At 38.3% G+C, this 21458-nt stretch overlaps 2 protein-coding genes across 5 annotated transcripts in view; both read left to right on the plus strand.

Moving 5' to 3' along the window:
- BCLAF3 (BCLAF1 and THRAP3 family member 3) overlaps positions 1 to 14364 on the plus strand; it is a 30239-nt gene extending 15875 nt beyond the window's left edge. For both annotated transcript variants that reach the window (XM_030469253.1, XM_030469254.1), the window contains exons 6-13: positions 288 to 402; positions 597 to 660; positions 1513 to 1631; positions 3348 to 3459; positions 7514 to 7609; positions 9729 to 9884; positions 11703 to 12581; positions 13771 to 14364. In XM_030469253.1, coding sequence (XP_030325113.1) covers positions 288 to 402; positions 597 to 660; positions 1513 to 1631; positions 3348 to 3459; positions 7514 to 7609; positions 9729 to 9884; positions 11703 to 11732 — 692 coding nt within the window. In that variant the 3' untranslated portion in view covers positions 11733 to 12581; positions 13771 to 14364. The remainder of the gene's footprint in view (positions 1 to 287; positions 403 to 596; positions 661 to 1512; positions 1632 to 3347; positions 3460 to 7513; positions 7610 to 9728; positions 9885 to 11702; positions 12582 to 13770) is intronic.
- A 6080-nt stretch (positions 14365 to 20444) lies between these two features.
- The window catches only part of SH3KBP1 (SH3 domain containing kinase binding protein 1), a 221533-nt gene continuing 220519 nt past the window's right edge, over positions 20445 to 21458 (plus strand). Inside the window, exon 1 of one of the 3 annotated variants that reach the window (XM_030460823.1) lies at positions 20445 to 20701. Coding sequence is in view for 1 of the 3 variants with exons in the window: in XM_030460807.1 (XP_030316667.1) it covers positions 21013 to 21016 (4 nt within the window). In the remaining 2 variants the exon portion in view is untranslated. Of the gene's footprint in view, positions 21017 to 21261; positions 21299 to 21458 lie in introns of those variants that run through there. The other 2 variants (XM_030460807.1, XM_030460830.1) reach the window with 2 other exon arrangements.

Below are 21458 nucleotides of genomic sequence, written 5' to 3' on the forward strand. Positions count from 1 at the left end.
CAGTGTTGAACTTTATAGGTTCTAGTTATTTGAGTAGTAGCATGACAGAGATGATGAATAGTTGACTTCTTATTCAGCTTAGTATTGTTAAATAAACAGGATATCAAAGTTGGGCAGACGTAATCTTTCATTTGTGAATGTTAAACTGCAAGCAATAATAGCTTAAAAATTAATCTTAGAAGTTGTTTTGGTGTTCTGAAAGTGTTAAGCTTTTAAAAGAAACAATTTTGCACTGTACATTTCAAATGCTACGTATAAACATTCTTGTATTTAATATCTGTTCACAGCAAACTATTTTACAACTTCTGACATAACTTTACATGAACGGTTCTCAAAAATTCAAGATAAACCAATTGCAAATACAAATGAAGTTAAAACATGTTTGGATCCAGAAATTCACAGGTAGTTGACATGCTTTTTGCCTTAAATTATTTTCATTGAGGTTGTTAATCTTCCATGGACTTGACACAATGTACAGTCTGTTTTTCCTTGATTCTATGCTACCTGCCCATAGTCTGTAAAGGATTCTGTAGTTGGTCAATGCTTTTGCTCTTTTTAGTGATGACACCTTTTTTTGTTATACTTTTGTGTTCCAGGAGGATTGACATGTCTCTAGCAGAACTTCAGAACAAACGAACTGTGCCACCTGAATCTCCCCAGGTATCCTGTTTGCTTAATTTTTTTGACAAACAGTAAGATAAAATTATATAGGTGTAAACAACATTTCCCCCTTGCTCTAAGTAATTTTCACATGATTTGAAGACCATCAGTTTTTCTGACTCTTTTGAAAGAAATGCACACTATTTATAGATGGCACAGTGGTACAAGTATGCTGTGTTCACTCATGGATAAAATGAAGATGTGTTCTCCAGAGTAGCTGGAGTGTGGTTATTTCTGATGCTTGAATCCCTATATCCCTGCCTGTTTTAAAACTATGTGAATACTATTTAGATAGTAAATAGTAACTATTAGATTCTTAACATTAGATAGTAAATAGTTACTTAGACTCTTAGTTTTCCTCTGAGATTAGAAAAAGCCTTAATATTTTTTCTACCCTAATGTTAAAATGGCACAACATTCACATAATTCCTCAATGTGCTATTTCATCATATGCTTTTACACAGGGGCATAAGATTTTATGTCTGCCCTTTTCAAGCTATGCTTACTGTGACTTAGTTGCCATTTTATTCTTCTAGTACAGGTACATAGAAATTCACCTTAATTAGGGTTAGTAGAACTTAAAATTTATTGGAATATATGAGGATGAATTTGCCTTGGTAATTCTCACCGTTGTTTGGAAACTTGTAAAAAAGCAGATAGTGCAGGAAAGGGTTATTGTTCAGGACTTTTTTTTTCTTATTGTTTTGGGCTTTGGATCCTTTGTGCATCTGTCCCATGTGGAGATAGTTGAGCTGTATTAACAAGGTTCTATACCAGATGCAACCCCTGAGGGACAATCATTTCATTGTTTAGTTATTACTAATGTGACTTTAACCATTCCTTTTAACCTAGAACATTGTGAGAGCCTTAGAAGATCCAAATGATCTACGGCATGATATAGAAAGGAGAAGAAAAGAGAGATTGAAGAATGAAGATGAGAGAGGGTTTCATGTAGATGGTGTAATTCCAAGGTAATTGGCAGATCACAGCCTTCTTGGCTCAAGCCAAGTGTTACCTTGAAAAAGGTAAAGCTGCAGTGGGGAAAAAAATTAAAAGCAAGCACACTTTAGCAGTGAATGAGAAGAGGGGGAAAAAATAATTTCAAAATGCATTACTATTTTAAACTCCTTGATGTGCAATGTAACAACGTTCTCTTGGTATTTTGTAGTTTCATAAAAACATTCCAGGATGAATGTGTTATTGTCTTGCCTGTGTTGTTTTGTAATGTCATGTGGAATACCAACAAAGAATGGGAATTTTTTTGATTCTTGGAGAATCTGATGAAGAAAAGCTAGATTTTTGGAATAGCTTTCTATTTCTATGAATAGTGCCAACAGGTTTTTTAAAGGTGCTTGGCCCAGAGGTGTTAACCTCAGTCATTCTGTTTCCCTTTTGATGTTGAGATTGTTTGATTAGAGAGATGACTTCACTTATTTGTGTTAGAAGTAAAGTTGATTAAAGAATTGCCAGAGCGTAATGAAATTTATCTACACTATAGTAATGAGTTGCAGATTGAACTTAACATGCTGCTGTTTGTTCGTCTGTAATGGCAAACAGTGGCTGTGCACACAAACTTGGGAAAAGTGACTTCTGAAACTGCAGAAGAAATATTTCTTGTATTTGAGGTTCTGTTAACAGAAAAAGTAGAAGTTTTTAAGGGGGGAAAAACCCTGAAAAAATATTGGACTATTGCATATAGCCTTTTATGTACCTCTGGCTATGTATTTAGTGTGTGTTTGCCCTAATTACCCGGGAAGGCTTTTTTTGCCAGTTCCGGGGTTACTGTATCACTTACCTTCTGTGTATGCCACTCAGAGAAGGAAGGTCAGGTTTCTCGAAGTGTGGCTGTGCTGGAGCTCAGTGTGAGGAGGGGTTACACAGTCAGCGTTTGAGGACCGTGTAATGTGAGGTGAGGGCAGTGATGGTACAGAAGATTGGTAGAGTTTTCCCCAGGATTGGCTTTTTTTTCATAGTTCGTATATGTGATCCTGGCAATGCTTATGAGCTAGTCAAGTGTACATCTGTTCTTACCTTAGTAATTTATTTTTCAGCTATGAAAGCTGTTTATTTCATGAACTATGACTTTTGACTTCTCATGGTTGCTTTTCATGGTACATGTTTTAGCTATAGGTTTTTGGACACACCTGTATTAGCAATGTGTTAAGTAAAAAAAACCGAAACAAAACAAACCCAAGAAAAATTACACAGCCAGAGCACCCTGCTTGCTCAGGATGAAAGTGGAGCATTTAGTTACTTATCTGAGCTGTCAGATGTAGGATTTGATGAAGTGGAAAGTTCTGCCCAACTTTAAAGAGAGTACGGTACAGAACAGCTACTGAAATGCAGAAGGCGTTTCAGCCAGAGGAGGGCAGCAATGACCAGCCAGCCAGACATAGTTGAGTGAGGCAGAGAAACATGATCTGCATATCAGGGATTTGAAGGAGGCAGAGTATCTCTCTGAATTTGTCACTGCATAAGAGAATACAGCTTGCAGTATAATTCTCTGCTTGAGTTTAGTCAGAGAACTGGTAATCTGTTCAAAATCCCAGAAGATTGCTGAAGTCCCTTTGTGCTTTTAAGTGATATAGATGCTAGGAAAAGGTCATTAAAAATACAAGGTTTTGATATATTATGCCTTTAGATTTTAATTGTTCTTTCTCTCTTTCTCTCTCATACATACACATCAGGTACCAGCAAAGCTGCAGTACAAAATTACAAAACTCTACACTTGATAGCTTCCAAAAGCCTATGAGGTTCATTAAGCCACCTTTCAGGAAATTTATTGGGAAACCTCACTTGGTAAGCCTAAATGTAGAATCAGTAGCCTCTTCAATTGTTATTAATTATATAATTATTTTTTACTGCATTATGTAAGCTGATGTGAGCTTATCTTACCTATGTGATATCTTACCCTTTTAGATTTCAGGTGAGGCATTATTATTTTCAGACTGTGTTCAACAAAACTACTCATAAAATCACAGTTCTAGTACAAGAGTACTTCCTCAGATATTTGCTGGTACAAAAGAAAATATTTTCCTTTTGCATGTCTGTGCAGTACTATGTAACTTTGCTACTTATTAGTAGCTTGTTGGCCAGGAATTTTTTGTTTCATAAAGCTACTTTAGAGTGTATGTTGGGTAAAATGAAAATGTTTTTTCATTTAGTCCAGAAATAAGGTGGTCAACTTTAGGTCTCTTACTGAATAGCAGGAACAAGTTAAGCTAAATTTCTGACCTAAATTTCAGGTTCAAAATTACTTTCTGTAGTTAATTGATTAAAGGGCTTTATAACATAAAAACTTACATTGCTTATAGCTTTGTGGAAGACATTTTAATATAATACTGCATTTCTTCCACTTAATTATGCACTATCTGAACTATAAGTTAGAAGGCCTTGTTACTAAACAGATAACCTGAGCTAATGTGGAACAGCTTGAGAAAAAGAATGACAGTGCTTTTCTCCTCATTATGGTAAGTTCTGGGAAACTTTTATTTTAAAAACAAATAAAAATGAGGAGCGAGTCAGAAATAGAGATATTTTAAACAATGCTCCTGTAAATGCAATGTTACACAATGGAGTAGCTGATCTATGCTGATACTGCGTGTATCAAAGCTAGCTTGGGCACTTTTTTAGGCTGTCTGCGACATACTTTAGTAGTGAAATGGGGAAGACAGTTACCTTAGGATTAATAGAAATAAATTTGTCTTGTGGAAAATTACTTCTAAGTAAATGTAGTCTTATTTCTAAGTGATTGTGCTTGTTTAACTGAGAGAACTTGTGAGATCAGAAAGGATTTATTAGTGTGTATAGTCTAGCTCTAAAATCTTTCTCTTTTTTTACTTTTCCTGATGAATGCAAAACAAGGAGGAGACTAATTTAAACTGTCATTCTTTATATTTTGTAATTGATATCCTATAGACGGTTACAAAAGAACATGAAGCTTTTGAGGTCCATCAGAAGTAGCTTTTATGTAGCTAGGTTTCTGACGATCACTGAAACATAGCTGCCTTCCAGATATAACTGCATTTTTCAGTGTCAAGATTAAGATGTCAGTCCCTAAAAACAAGTAGTAGTTGCTCATTAAGTAATACAGTAATTGCAAATAGAAAAAATGTTAATTTGAAATAAACTGAGATATTGTTAGGTTTGCTAAATATTCAGGAAGATTGCATTGTGATATCTAATAGCCAACTACAAAGGTACAGTTTTGAGACAGTCCCACACTGCAGCATGGAGTTACCCATTCAGAACAACAGTACCTATGGAAGCATGGGTATCATAAATGGAAGGAATCCTAAAGAAGGAATGACTCTTCATGAAGTCAGCCATACAGAAGCTGGTTTGCAGACAAGTGGGCAGATAAAATACTTCAGTTTGCTATTCACATTTGTCAGTAAAAATAGAATTAGTCAGTGCTTGCCAACTGGCTCAGAGGGCCTACAGGCATTTTGCAAATGTGTCTGCAGTACATTAGTTGGCACTTGTTACTTGCCTCTCCTCTTCTGTTTTTGTGTTTCTGCTCTTGCCGCCTTTTGATTCTTATTCTACTCCCCTTGTCTGTTTTTCTGTGTATCTAGTATGTCTGAGGGTCTTGTTTCTCTCTTAATACATCTAATGCTTAATATGTAAAGTCAGTCAGAAAGAGCCTAATCATTTCCTGGGCAAAGCAGGTCACTGATACATCTAACTCGTATCTGAAACAGTACAAATAATTCAGCTGAATAAGCTAGCTCCAGTAGTGTGGCACTTGCTATGACATGTCGATGTGTTCTGTGAGAATGTACAGTGTTCAAAATGGCTTTACTTGAATGAGTTCTTCAGGACTGGATGTGGTTGGAGAGCTTATCTTGTGGGCACTAGCTCAAGCTTGATCACCATACATGTAAACTGCTGTTAGTATTTGGTGCAGGAGTTAAGTGGAGTGGCATCCAAGCAGCCAATTGTAATTTCAGCCACATGCATAATTTCTGTGTTGATTCAGTTTTCTGTAATAAATTCAGAGCTGTGTGACTGTATTCACTGACACTTTGTTTGAAAATGCAGTATTAGTAGAGTTGAAAGGAGCCATGGGCAAAAAAAGTGAATTCAGGTAGAGGCCATTTGTAGCTGCTTTCTTGTGTTAGTATTCAATAACAGGGATTAGAGCTTAAATTTGGGAAGAACTTGTGTCTTGAAAGTTCAAATGTCTATGTAGCTTTAGTTGCAAGAAATGTCCATCTTGCCTTATATTCTGACAGAAAGGGGGTATCTAAAGAGTAGAATGATCAGAGCAAGGATCTATTTGTACTTTGTCTATCTTTAATGTAAAAACAATGATTTATGAAATTCTGTGACAATAGATTTTTCTATCTTTTTACTAAGTAGTTCTTATGTTTTTCTTTCTATGATTGTACTTGAATCTTGAGGGAGGTAGGATGGGGAGGGCAAATTGAAGCAAGCTTTCTTTTAATTCCTAAAGTTTAAAATAAAACTGTAACAGGAGAGGTTTGTTTGGTTATTGTTTTTTTTTTTTTCGATAATGCTGAATTCTCAGCTTTAAGAAAGTGTGTACTTCAACAGGGAGGTTCCTGATTGATATGTTGTATGGAGAAAGTTAATTTGATCATGGATTATCTTGTTCTCACAATAAGAGGGAGCTGCAAAGTTTCTGATACACTTTTTCTTCTGTGTTTAATTTTCCATAGCTGTTTTGTTGGAAAAGCCTTTTTGATTACTTTGATCTTGCTTCATAAAGTCTTCCTCTCTTCTCTGCTGAATCCCCTCTTGTCAAGAAATTTTAAGAAGCTAAATGGCAAAGCATTTGCTTTATTAGATGGTAGTATATGTGAAAGATTTCATGAGAATTCTCTTCTTAGGCTTGTTAAAGAATTTATTTGAAGCTCATGAGATTTCCTTTTAAAAAGCAAAGTTCAACAGCAGAGTTCAAGGACTGACCATTAAAAAAATAAATTAATTGCTAACACTTTCTTAGCAATTCCATTCTATCTGCATTTGATGATTTTAATGTAGTATATGCCAGAATGTAATGCTTCTGTAAATATTTATAATCATATGCAATGATGGAAAGGAACTGTATTTTAGTTATATTCATCCTCTCAAGGCAGCAGTTATAGGAAATGTTGAAGTGCAAAAATGCACAGGTAGGGATATAACTGGAGGGACTGCTCGATTTCAAGCAACCATGGCTGTTTGACTGAAGCTGTTCATTGTGTTAACACAGAAATTGAAATACTGTTTGTCTTTGCCACTTGCTTTTGAAACCATGTGTGTTTCTTTGGCAGGCAAGTCATCTCAAAATACAATCTGTATTCCACAGTTAAAAGTAGAATCTTCTAAAGACATGTAACATGCTACACATTAGTTTTCTGGTTGTTGTGGTGGTCTGTATAATAACAGTGCATATATCTCCTCTCGAATATGCTAGTCTGTGATGACCATATGTTAACCAGGGATGTCCAGAGCCTAAGCTTGTTGCCCTTATTCCTGTCTGAAGGAATGATTACTATAGCAGCCTGTCTACTGCACTTTAATTCAAATTGAGGCATCTGTTCTGGGATGTGGGGGGCAGGGGTGGAGAACCTTACTTGGGTTGTTCCTTGCTTAAATCTGCTCCAAGAAGATATGCCAGTAGGATGATCTGCGTTTTCTTGGCATTCTGTGGGTTCAGCTTTCACTTAACCCATCCTAGACTTACAGCCCCTGTGCTCCTGTTAATGTTTTATTCACACAGTGCCATTGTGTCAAGTGCCACAATTTTTAAAGAGTTGCAGTACTTATTTGTATATCCTGGAAGCTTGTATGTTTTCTGGAACAATTTAGTAACCTTAAGCTAACAACACTCTTTTCCTACCAGAATTCTTACTATTCTCCAAACCCAAGTGATACTTATCCTCACAGACGTATTAAAGGACATCTTGAAAATGCAGGACCCATCAGAAGACACTTTAAGGTACAGATCAGCTTTTATCAGATGTATGTTACATAAAATGGTGATGTGATCCTAGTGGGTTTGGTAACAGGAGACACATTTTTGAAGGTACTAAGTGCCATGAAAAACAATGTCATCATAGCCTCATTGTTTCCACTGAAGTACTGGGAGGCTGAGCTTTTAGTAGGTAAAGGGCTGGGGGAGAGTTGGGCAGGGTTGTCCAGTGTTGCATCCATGCAGCTGCAGTGAATTAACTGCGAAGCTGAGAATGAGAATTGCAGAAATTGGACAATGACTAGAAAACTCATTAGCCAAATAACAAGCTGGACAACTTTTTTTTCCTTCAGCTGGTGTGTGGGGAAGCCTGAACGATTTCCCAAGACTGGGAGATGTGCATTGTATTTTTGTCTCTTTAATAAATTACATAATATTAGTATAATATGGCCTGTACACTGCATGTGTGTGACTGCAGCACCTGCATATCAAATGTATATATGATCATTAACTTTGTCCACAGCTGATTCTGTCACATTAATAATGCCACTGTCCCCCTCCCTCTCCACTCACAGAACATGTAGATACTTGAGTTGGACTTTTACGCTGTGTGTAATCTCATTTTCAGTATCTTGTACCTTTTCCTCTCTCCTATTTTGTCTGCTCCTTTATTTGTTGTCGTACAAGTGCACACCACTAAGGCCTCCTTTCTAGCCATCTGTGTCAAAGGAGAGAACCCCAGCAGCTTTTAATCTTAACCTGTGTTCAGGGGCTTAATACATGATGACAAACATCTTCAGTTTTCCTATGGTGGGCATGTAACTACTGAGAGAATTTACTTGCATTGAGTTGTTGTGCTGGGACTCTGATACTTTTCAGGAAAGCGATTAGTGTTTAATAGCCTTCTGCAAATGTACTGTGCCTACAAGCACTGTAAGAGTAACCCTGAGGGACTGGTGGGGCAACTCCTACAGGGTAAGTGGGTGAAATGATTTGGGAAATAACAAACTCTGCATTTGCATAAAGGAACCTCTGTTCTGCACGGTACTTTAATAGCTGTTCACCAGCCACAGAGTACTGCAACTGCAGAGCATGTGATTATGTGATTTTTTTTTTTTCCTTTTTTTTTTTTTTTTCTTCCTTGAAGTGATTCTTTTTCTATCAAAAGGAGATTGATTTGACCAAAGTAATCAGGTCACACTCAAAAAGGTGTCTTTCTGTGGTACATTTTGTTCTCTCCTAGACTTAAAAAGCATTTGTAAAAGATGACAAGAATTGTATATGATTAGAATGTCTTCTCTTTTTTTAGCTAGAAAGCTATTTTTTACATATAGAGGAAGAAAAACCTTTAAATACAAAGGATTAATATATACAGGAATGCTCTCTGTCAGGACCACTTTGGAAAACCTAAAATGGCAGTACTGGAAAAGTATGAGAAATTATGATAAATGAGGGTGTTCTTTCTCTGAAGATTTTTACTGTCTATTCTGTTGGAGGTCTGAATGCTTAGGAATGAAAACCTTTTTATAATTTAAACAGCTGTGGTCAGTGTTGATCTTGCTATATCTTTTCTATCTATTTGTAATGACATTCACCTTTTTATCTCTGTGCCCTGGGCTCCTGGCCCCACGCTAGGTCATTTTACAATATTCCAGTCTGAAGGTGACAGGCATAGAGCAATGAACATATGTTCAAACTGTAAGATCTTAACACTATAAGAAAAATATAGAAACTGGCTTATTTTTAATAACTTTTTTTCTACTCACCATGTGTGCCCACTGCAGGCTTGACATCACTGCATTTTTTTAGCAATAGTGAGGTGTCATCTTGTACATTGTTGATACAGTTTCACTTCTGTTAAAGTTTGAAAAAAGTGTTGTACCATACATTTACTTTTTTCTCTTAACAAAGTTGATTTCAGATGTTTTAAACAGTAAGTACAATACAGCAGTTTTTAGCCACAAGGTAGCTAGTGGTCTGAGGAATATTAAATGGGAAATGAAGAAGAGGGTCTGCACTTGGAAGTGCACATTTCCGTTGTTCAGTAATGTAAGTTTTATATGTGAATAACTAAATGTAAAATATTGCGTTTTGGTGCCTTCATTTTAAACTTTTTTTTTTTTCCTCCTTTCTCCCACCCTTACAGAGCAACTTTACAGATGGCCGTTTGCAGTCCCATTATATATCAGGCTTAGTGCAGAAGGGTTTATACATTCAGGCTAAGTACCAGCGGTTACGTTCTGTTGGTGTGAGGGGATTTACTGCTAATAAATTCAGAGGTGAATTTTTGAGGAAAGAAAAGGTAAGTTGGCTTAACTTATTTTTTACTAAGCCATTTAGAAAAGATGAATATTTGTACGATCCAAATTTTTAAATCCTCATGGAATAACTTGGATGTGTTTTTCTGGAATATTTGCTCTTTGTGCTTTACTGGCAAACTTGATTTTGTACTTCTGTTCCCTCACATTTATTTCGTGGGAACATACTGAAACTTCCTTTGGGTAGTTTCAAATCAGAGGTGGCCTCTGAGAATCTACAGTTGGCTGTTCTGGTTTTTTCTCCTTGAGTTCAGTTGTTTTCTTTTGTTATTGATAGTAAGAGAAAGCAACCCTCAGTGTAAAAATATTATGTCTTCTTAGGCTATGGTTTTAAATCAAAGTGAAAGGTAATTTAAATTTTTTTAGTACCTCTTGTGTTTATCCTGTTTGTTGTGTTACCTTAAGTTAACCATGTGCATGACAGTACATCCAGGAGTGCTGTTGTGAATAAAGCATCTTGCACTATATAATGTCTATGCAAAAGTGCTTGACAAGCTCAAGCTGAAATAATTCGGCCCATCTGTTCCATGGCAGCTTTTTATTTGAAGTGTGTATGGGACAACAATAATCTTGAACTGCAGAAAAACTTCTGAACCATATAAAATGTTACTGCTTTTGTGAGGATTGGTAGTTAAAACATTCTAAATCCTTTATTAGAATTGATCAAATATGATCAAAGTAGTATGAGGTTACACTTGACATCAGAGAATTGGATTAGACGACCTACACAGTCATTTGCAATTCTGCATTCCTCTGCATATTCTAGTTTGCTTTGTAATTCTGTGCCCAGCTATCTATAAATAAATGCACTTCCTGTTGGTTAGAGTTGTAGCCTTTGTAGCTGGTTAGAGTTTAGTTCTTAGAGCACAGAAGCATAGGTTCTTAGAGCTTTTCTCAAAAAAGTCCTTCAAGTTTACAGCCTAGTGGGGCAAAGAAGCAAAACACACAAAACCCCACAAAAAACCAAACCAAAAAAGAAACAAACAAACAAACCCACAAAGAAACCCAAAACACAAAAAACCCAAACAACCCATAACAAACAAACAAAAAAACCAAAACCAAACCAATCATTTTAGGCAAGGTAAATGCGTTACTTGGTACTGAAGTATACTGGTAAATGCCATTTACGTTTGTATGCACTCTGATAAGTTTGAAGGCTAAAGTGAAATAGAATAAGTGAAAAATAGATGGAGAAGGGCTTCTTTCAAAAAATTATGACCTTCTGAAATGGGCATACAAGTGCTGTAATTATGTTACTGTAAGCTTTTCCCCAATAGTCTCCAATGCTTTTCTATAATTAGAAATTAAAATTCTTATCCGGAACCTACAAAGCAAACTTAGCAGAATTTGGCTGCTGGAAATCATTATTTGAATTAGGGACACAGGGTAAGATTTGAATATTGATTTTTATTTCTGATAAAAGCTTGAGTATCTTTGAGTTAAAATACAATAAATGCTGAAGTCTTGTTAACTGCATACCAATTGCTGGTTGGCTGATTCTTAAAAACCAAATTCAGATTCTAGTGCTTCTATTGTAATGATTAAATCTGTCACTGAGATTTGATAAGGCGGTCTGAACATCTTTATTTCATTCTTTTAAAATAATTATACATATGTATCCTTTATGGTATTGTCTCTATAGTTATGCTGTTTCAGGCCATCATTGAAAGAATATTGTATGTTACTATACTGATATAGTTCTTAAGAAAGTTGGGAGGCTTTTTTCCACTATTATAACTTTACTGAATGTAACTGTAACTTTACTGTAATTGTAAATGTCTTCTTTTTTTCTCTCTCTTTAGGGAAATTTGAGTATTGCAGCAGAAACCTGAACTGAGCTGTGATCCTGAAGTTGAAACAGATAACACAGCAAAGGGAACATCTGTTAATTTTTTGACAACTTTGTCAAGACTTAAAATACAATAAAGGAACTAACCCTGTAACTTTCTTGATTAAAATAACTATTTTTCAGTAGTAGAATGCTGCACAACTTTTTTACAGTTTTAATAATTACTTCTAAAGTGCAGTATTCAATTTAAATATTGTAGTATGTACCTTTAGTTCCTTTTGCATACTGGTCTCAAGTAAAGAAGTCATTGGAGGGAGTCTTATTTATTGAATACTTTTTCTCTAAGCATGATGTTACAGATGGAACCTGAGTAGTTACACACAGAAATTTATATGTTGAAAGTTTATTGCTTATGTAATAAAAAAAAAAAGTAAAAAAAAAAAGTGCCTGAATTGTTTGGTAATAGCACATTAGCTCAGGATTTTCTAAGTAATGACCTTTTAGGTTGTGCAATAGATTTTACACCTCTGTTCAGTCATTTCTTTAAAACGGTATTTTGTATTATTTTGTTGAATAATATAGCTAGACTTCTGTATATACAATGTAAAATGTTAGAATGTTGGGACAACTTTCAGTATTTGATGAAAATGAATGGTAACAGGCAGGTATGTACTGTGCTAAGCAGTAGCTTATAACTGCACTGAAAGCATGCTTGGATTTGTTAGAGGATTAGTTGGTCTGTACTCAAAACTACTCTGTCTCATGTTTTTTGGTGTGTGACATTCTTGCCCAAGCCACATGTTCTTTAATCTTTTCCATCATAAATGACTTGGTGATTTCCTGGATTCTGAAATTGGGCCTGAAGTATTTAATTACAAGAAAAACAAAAAACGTAAGTTTTTATTAGTGTCTTGTAACAGAGCTGTTCATAATTGAAACTTGTTTCATTGCAAATAGCTTGTAGTTTTGTTAAAAATTGCAGTAATTCTCTGAAGTTTACTGTACTACAGTATTGCCATGCTGTGTGCAAAACTCAAATAGCTTGACTTTTTTTTTATAAGCAGCTATAAACAACATTGTGGGTATCTCCTGTTTATAGCCTTTGCCTTAATATACAATATATTGATAGGGTTTTGTGTATGTACTACAGATATGTCAGATGTTTTATTGCTGGTAAATTAAAGAGGCATGGCAAGTAGTTTTCAGAGATGTTCTTTTTGAAGAAAAATACTGTTCACAATATATGCTGGCTAGTGTATTGCCATAATTTCCAAGAAAGTGTTTGCCATATAGAATGCAGCCTGGTTCTCTATTGTGGATAGTAGATCAGAATGCTAATACTGGCTAAAGGCATATTCAGAGCAAAAGAAATCAGGTTTTTGGCTTGAGAGTCAGGAAGAGATTTCTGCATGCTTTTTTATAATGCTTTTCTCTCCCAATGCCTTCAGCAGAGATGCTACTTGAAAGTGTAGGTATGGCTCAGCACAGTAACAACAGTGCCACTTAAAATCTTCAATTTATGAGGCGTAAGGCTTAGTGCCCACAGGGAAGGAGCAGGCAGGAAGTGTGCCGTATTCACTGAAGTGATGGTCACTCAACAGCTCCAGATGATTTGTTTCTAAAACCCAAGTTTTCATTTTAAATAGCAACCATTAATGTTCCAACTATTTTTTTCTACAACTTTGGCATGCATACACAAAATGGGACATTAAAGGAAAGGATTTCCCTGGTAAAATAGAGACAAGCAACTTTATTCACTTAGGAAAATGGGGTTTTTTTAACTGTTGCTGCCAGTGACAAGTCTGACAAAATCATCCTGTGTAGATTTACTGGGAGATGAAAATAAAGGATTGAACAAGAGGTTAAGTGAGTCAAAGCAGGTGGAGAGTAGCTGCAGTTGAGCAGCCTGCTGGCAGGGGAGCACTCACTACATGTACCCTGCTGATGAGGGCAGGTTTATCCTCAAGCCAGGAAGCTATTCACACTGCTTCTGAATGTGCTAAAGACTGAAAGACTTGTGAGGAGAGAATCCATTTATGATGTAGGACAAACTACTGAAGCTATATTGTCTTATTCAACAGGATACTACTGTTTGCTTAAGCTTCCTGCTGTGTCCTTATTAAAGCCTGGAACAGAACTCATTGAGCAAATGGGAAAAGTGGAGATATATGAAGAAACGCCTGACATGGCAGTTTTGCTGACACTGTTTGGAAGTAATGCTGAAGTGGTCAGACTTTGAATCAGTTAATGCTGCTTTAGCCAGGTTTAAAAGTATGACTGGCTGCTCTGATTTTGTGCTTTCTTGTTTTACCTGTGCCTGACTAGGTATCTCCAATTTGGTTTTGTACTTTACACTTAAGCTTTTTTATTTCTTTAGCTGTGAGCAACATGTTACAAATAAGGGGCTTTGACATGTTAGCTGCCTTCTTTTTATTCCCCTTGCCCATCCTTTGTCCCAAGGTGAACGTCAGAGGATGAAATGTAGTCACTGTTCAAGTTCCTTTGATTTTATTTAAGGTGATACCATTTGCTCAAATCACATTCTTTACTGATAGCTTCACTACTTTGGGATTCTGTCCTGATAAAACTTACTGTATTTTGTAAAATTCTTACAGAAACTGAATTCTGTGGCTGGGTTAGGTGCTAGAGGCATCTGCTCAGTGCTGTAATGTTGTGTGAGATATTACTATGTATATTTATCTTTGTGAATCACAGAGATGTGGCTTCATATTTAAACACATATCAGCTTGTTTCTTTCAGCACAGAAAAGTTCCATTGTACTGGAATATAGTGTTTGGTTCAGAACAATGTGTTGAAGTTACTGATTGGGTTGGAAAGGCACAAGAAAAACTGTTAAGCTTCTACTTAAATGAAAGGTCAGTTTTCTTCAATAACTCAGTGCCTTTCTGTATTGTGACAGCATTGTAGAAAAACACCTGTACAAAGATTTAAGTAATACCTTGATTATTATGTTGTTTCTAATGGGAGCATAGACTGATAACAGTTGTTAAAATAACCATTTACGTACATGTGTTTAAGCCTCAGCCTTTAAAGGAAAACAGTGTATTAGTAAAGTCTGTCACTGCATTTGCATAGGAAGGACAACTTAAAAATGTGATTGTCTACAAGCTTTCTAGCTTTCTGTTTTATACTTTGAAAATATAAATGTGAATTGCCTTTCTTCTGGTTAACTTGAAATGACTGTTAAAAAGCTCATGTCATATTCTCAGTTGTTCACATGCAATTTTGTTTGCTATCTTAACATGAAGTGGGTTTAATCTGAGTACAGTCTTCCTTGTAAGTGTCTGAAATAATAAGTTGTTGTGATGTTAGCATTTATATTGCAGTTCCATTTAATCTCTACATAGATTGGTTAGCATCTTCATTTTAAACTTTGTGATGATTTAGGTCACAAGGTTAACAGAATTCTAGGGCTCTAGTAGGAAGCAAACCATTGCAAGGCTTCTACAAGCCTGCCTTAACTCTAGTAATTACTTACATGTTTAAAATCACCTTACCTGATGGATTTACATGGTCTCAAGACCTGGACATAACTTTCCTCAACTCAGGTAACTGATAGCAGAGGATGTGAGTAAATTCAGCTGATAGCTAGTTGTGGTAATGGTTTACCTGCTGCCTTCTTTCCCGGGGCCTCAGGGTGAAATGCTGAATTTTATTTATATGAACTTAGTTGCTTTAAAAACAACAAAAAAATAAGATTACACTTTTGTGGCATTAAAGAAGGCAAGGTTCTCAAACTTTTTGTGCATCAAGATGCCATTTTCTACCATGTCTTGGAAATGGGTAGTGATTAAAGATTACAGTAGAGAGAGGCTCGATTTCTCAGTGTTCACCTTTAAACACTGTATATAAAGGGAGATCTTTTAACTTCTTTGCCTTCTGAAAGGATCTTTTCCCATGCTGTGTAGAAACATGCCTCTTGCCTTTCTTTAAGTATCTGAACAGCCATCTACAAAGTTCTCTACGGGAGAGCTCTCATAAAAGAAAGACTTCAGACTTACATCCTAATGAATCTGAAAAAAAAATACGGAATTTTCTTCTGCATAATTGTGGCCCTTGACAGACCACTGCTGCTGGACTTGAAGACAGGAGCTTCTTCAGCCTCCTTCAGAAGGAAGGAAAAAAAAAAAAAAGCCATTTCACGATCTTTGAAAGCCTACTTCTAACACTTGACTCCTTAATAGACCTTAAGGACAGTACTGAACATTTAAGTGTGTTCTGTTTCAAACTTGGTAAGCATAAATTTTCAGTGTTATGATCAAAGAAAAATATTGTCATAACACCTTCCTCTTCCTTCTGTACCTGATTTTTTTGTTGTTGTTGTTGTTGGAGGGGTTTTCCAGTAGGTATTTAGCCATGTGGTTCAATAGCTCTATGCTGCCTGCTACTTTAATACAGTTTTCATCTGTTCATTGTTCATTGCTCTGAATCTTGTCTAAACACTCTAAATTTCATGTTGTCTTTTCAACATTTCATTTTCTGTAAATAATGTAGTAGACAGCTCTTATGTTGTGACTGGTTTCTCTTTTGTCTTTATTCTTGAGAGAAGAGATGGGGTGGAAGCAGTTGTTTGACTACTCTCTTCATGGAATAAAAAAATTCTCATTGTTTTGTTTTAAGAATAGCAGGACTTTTTTTTTGTTTGTTTTCCCCGCAATCAAATGAGGGTTTGGACTAATGTCCACTTCTAATGAATATATTAATGTTGACCTTATTTATCTGTAGTTTCCCAAGGACCATCTAATGTGTGTATGTACACATACACCATTAGAAATCTCTAATGTGAGTATTTCTAAGCATGGATAATAATTTACATTTTTTAACTACTGAAAATGGATGCAAATGCTTTTTAAGTCTGTAGTCTTTGGAGTTCACAATGGTGCTTTTTGACAATGTTATCCCATGTCTAAAAGCTGCCTCCTAAGTATATTAATATATGTAGTTATGTTTATATGTATGTTTAACATAGTTTATATAAAATCAGTGTAAATTTTCTTTCTACAGACAATAAATGTTTTAACAAAATTTTTACTTACAAATCATTTCAGTGATCTGATTCTGTAGTTATTAGTATTTGTCATTTTCAGAGAATTTTATTTGACCTGTGTAGCCATTGATTTTTTTATATATATTTATAGCTTGCTTCTGTAACTTCATTTATTGCTTCTTTTAGAAATTAAAATCTTGATCTACATTCTTCTTTTTCAAAGACATAAAATATGAATCCTCACTACACAAAATAGATACTGTCCAAAAAAACTTTGAAAGCAGATATGTCAGTCTCCTCAGTGGCATTCAAAATCCCTAGATTCAAATTCCCTTCTGCCCTAGCATCTCTGCCAAAGTGGGGCAGAAGAAGGGAAGAAGCACACTTTCATGGCTAATGTATCAGTCTTTATAGTCAATAAATAGTGCGATTTTTAAGAATTCCTTTAATACAGTATCACCAGTTTGAGGTGAGAAAAATCATATTAGTTTAATATCTCTAAATAAAGTGGAGTGAGAATGAGATGAAATTAGAATACACTTGCAGCATCTAATGGAGGAAAAGTTAAATTTACCCATTATTTACTTAAACTTAAAATCTGTATTGACTTTCACTGTATGTAAATAATTTGTCTTATTTTTCATAATTCCTAATTGGTTACTATCCTTGAACTGGATAGTAAAGCAGAACTCATTGATGTGTAGTAAATCTCAGATGTAGAGTAGCTAAAGGGAGGGGGGGAAGCATTGTTACTTTTCCCCGTTTCCCTCCTAAAAATTAAATAATAAAGTTTCTGAACTATTAGACTACAATCTTCAGAAGGGCATGTGGCTGATTATGTTCTGAATTGTGTGTCAGTTTAGATAAAGGTTGCTAATTATCATCGATACCACTTTAAAAGCATCCCTTTAGTTTCTCTTAGCAGTTCCTTAACCACTAAAGAGTTTATTTTCTAAATGCCATCATGATCTGCACAGTGTATCATTGAACAAAGGTGAGGTATCTGAGTAATCCATGTACAGTGCAATGTGACTTTGAAGCCCCAGCTGAGAGATGCCCATACTGAGGGAAGCTTTACAGGAGCACAAGATCAGTCCAGTGGACATAGAATCATAGAATTGGCTGTGTTGGAAGGGACCTCAGAGATCATCGAGTCCAACCCTTTTACCACCGTTGTGGTTGCTAGACCATGGCACTGAGTGCCACATCCAGTCTCTTTTTAAGTATCTCCAGGGATGGAGAATCCACTACTTCCCTGGGCAGCCCATTCCAATGCCTGATCACCCTCTCCATAAAGAAATTCTTTCTAATATCCAACCTAAACTTCCCCTGGCAGAACTTAAGACCATGCCCTCTTGTCTCGTTGAAAGTCATCTGGGAAAAGAGCCCACCCACCCCCCCGGCTACCCCCTCCTTTCAGGGAGTTGTAGAGAGTGATGAGGTCTCCCCTGAGCCGTCTCTTCTTTAGGCTGAACAGCCCCAGCTCCCTCAGCCTCTCCTCATAGGGTCTTTCTTTGCCTTAGGAAAAAAAGGAAGCTAAGTCTTGGAGGAACTTGTAACAGTGCTTCCCCCAGTTTACCATGAGTATTTTCCACTTCCTGCGAAGGAGAACCTGCTTAACTGTGTTACTGCTTTACTTGGAAAAGCCAAGAAATCCCCTTATGTTAATTTTTAGTGAGTTGAAACTGAGAGTCTGTTTGAGATAGCCATCAAATAGGCTGTCTCCTATGCATTTGAACACTGACATTGTGATTTGAATACTTAGTGTTATTCCTTAACACTTTCACTACCAGCTTAGTTCTTACAGAAGTGGTTCCATTGGTATGTACCAGGCTAAATTACTCATTTACAGCAATAACTCTGCTTTAAACTATGCAGCTAGAGCACTGCTAACAAGTATCTTCATTCTCAAACATGATTGCATATATTCTACTTAGTTTGATGTGTTTCTTTGTTCTGATTGATAGGAAAATTTCAGGTGTGTTGTCAAAATTCTTGAATAAAATCTACTTCACATTCTTATAATATCCTAGAATTATTCCTGTAAATGTTCAGGTAGTAAGAGGTCAAATGCCCTTCTGCAATAAGAAACTGTCAAAAAACAGGCTTTTTAATAAAAACCAGCATTTTTTTAAGGTGTGTATGATTGAGTGTCGGCTTTCTGGTTGCATGTGATTGGCTAAAAGATCCTCTATGGATGTAGATAAAATGCATTTTTTTTTACATTTCACCCCTGTCCAACCCCTTCCCCAGTCTTGCCACTATTAGTGGTTAGTGATTTGGTGTCTCAGCATTCCTGAAAACAATACCGAGGTGGTTCAAGTCTTTAATTTTTCAGTGAAAAAGTGAACTGGAACTAGAGGCTCTCTGCACCTACATCCAGCCTATTTCCATTGAATTTTTTTTCATAGTTGAACTTCCTTTTTTAAAGTTATGTTTAAAAGCCTTCTTAAAAAAATGAGTATTATCTCTGTGGTTTTACTGTATCACAATTTAAAAAATTTTTTTCAACATTACAATTAGAAAAGAAACTGCTGCTACAGCATGTAAATCAGTAACTTAAAAGCAAGTTTTCACAGCCATGGTTTGAAGTTGTCTTTAAAAAAATTACTAAATCAAGAATTAGGAATTCTGCTTTACTACTTAAGCAACTGTCTAAGTTTAAAACTGGGCTAGCAATTAAAGGAATGATGGATGCTCTCAATCCCTGTCAAAGGGACTTCAAGGGGAGGAGGAGTGCAAAAATCTTAATGCTTATATTTTGGGCAGTTTTCTATCTTTCTGTCCAATTTAACTGCCTGAGCTTCAAACAGCCTTTTTTGCTTAACCTTTCATATAATATTGAAGGTGCTAGTACTGTAGATGTTACCTGTACTTTATATTTAGTTTTTAACCTGCTCTTCCTCTTCGCTGCTAGTGTAGGTTTTTGGTTGGTTGGTTGGTTGGTTTGGTTTTTTTCCTCCAGTTGTCTTTGCCTGTGAGAAGACTTGCCTGTGAAGAAGGTTCCCCGGCCTCCTCAAGGTGTCTTTCCGACCAGGAGCGCTACCGATCTAAGCGAAGCATTCCCGATCAGTTTTACTGCAGTATGCGCTTCACACCTTCCTGCAATACCTGGAAAGAATAATCGCTGCTCGTGTGCGACTGTGCTCCTTTTTCCGAAACACCACCGCTAAAAAACCCACTCTTCATCTCATCTTTTTGTCTTTCTTTCACAGCTTTCAGAGCCAAACCTGTTGTGAAGGGTTTGGGGGAGCGTGGCAGCTCCCTCCAGTGCAGCCCGGGCTGCCAAACCTCGTTTCCCTCGGGACCGGGGAGTGGAGAGACGCGGGGCAGCCGGGGAGCCGGCGTTGTGCTTCTCGGTCTCCCGCGGGGGAAGGAGCGGGAGCAGCAGGTCACTGATACACGGGGGGGAGGTGGCTGCCAGGAGCCTGAGGGACCCGCCTGTCCCGCTGATCCAAACGGTACCCGGAGTCCAAAGCGCCCTCTCTTCCTTCCCCGGCACCCAAATAAAGCGAGCCCCTTCCCGCGGCCCCCGGTAACTCCCCGTGCCCGGCTGACGCTTCCTAGCTCTGGAGGGAAGGAATGGAAGGAGCCACCTCCTTCTCCCGAGGTGCTGCGGCACCCCGATTCACCCCCTGACCCTGCCCCCGCTGGGGACAGCCGCTCCGTTTCCTTCCTTCCCCGCCCTCCTTCCCTCACCGCCGCCGCTGCTCCCGGCGGCCCGAGGCGGCGCAGCGGCTCTGGCGCAGTCTCGCGACACTTCCCGCAGTGCCGAGCTGAGCCGCGCCGCTCGCTTCGGTCGCTTCGGCAGCGGCAGCAGCAGCAGCAGCAGCCGCCCGCGGCGGGGAGACCCGGTCTCCTCGCACCCCTCTCCCTGCCACACGCACCGGCCGGCACAGGGGGAAGGTGCCTACCCCCGCGGCTCGGTAGCAAGAGGCTCTGGACGCACGGGCTCGGCCGCGCTTTCTCCTGGGCTGTTCTGCCCGGCGGCAGCGGGGACCCAGGTGACTGGCAGAAGCTGAAGGCTGAGCCCCTTCTCTCACCTCACTGCTTTATTTTTTTTATTATTTTTTTTAAACACACACATATATATACATACGCTGAGGGAAGCCGAGGTGCTGGTAGCAGGACGCAGAATGCAGCCTGGCCGCAGCGGCTGCTAAGAGCGGCGGCCGCCGGAGGAGGGAGCGGCTCTGTCAGCAGCCTCTTCTTCTCGTGGCGGCGGTTCGGGCTGTCTCTCGCCCCTTACGCCGTGGCCAACAGGCTCAAACTTTCAGCCTGTTTCCGCCGCCAGGCAAAGCCCAACTCGACATAAATGGGTGAGTTCAAGCCGTCGGCTCTGAGTTGGCAGTGTTGGGGGGAGGGGGTGACACCAGCTGGGGCTCCCGCCCGCTGGCTGGGGTGCATACCGTCGCCGCGACGGAGGGCCGGGGGCGGCGAGGAGGGAGCTGGCCGCCACCAGCCTCTGCTTCTCCGCCTCATGGCTTTTAACTTCTCCTCCCCTCCCTCGGCCGAGTCAATAATTGTTTTCATGTGACAGGCGGAGAGGTCGGGATGTGCGTCGGCGGGGCGAGGGCCGGGAGCCCTTCGGGGCTGCCACGGTGGGTGATCTCGAGAGGGGTTGGCATGGTTAACAAGCCGTCCTGTACACCGGCTTGGCCGCCCGACTTTGCCTCCTTCCCACCGGGCACAGCCAGCCCCTGGCAGCTTGGGGTGTGGTAGCGCCGGGCCGGTCGGGGAGCTGGGGAATATGAGGGGGGG

This window comes from Calypte anna, chromosome 1 (assembly GCF_003957555.1).
Source record: "Calypte anna isolate BGI_N300 chromosome 1, bCalAnn1_v1.p, whole genome shotgun sequence".
Lineage (NCBI taxonomy): Eukaryota > Metazoa > Chordata > Aves > Apodiformes > Trochilidae > Calypte > Calypte anna.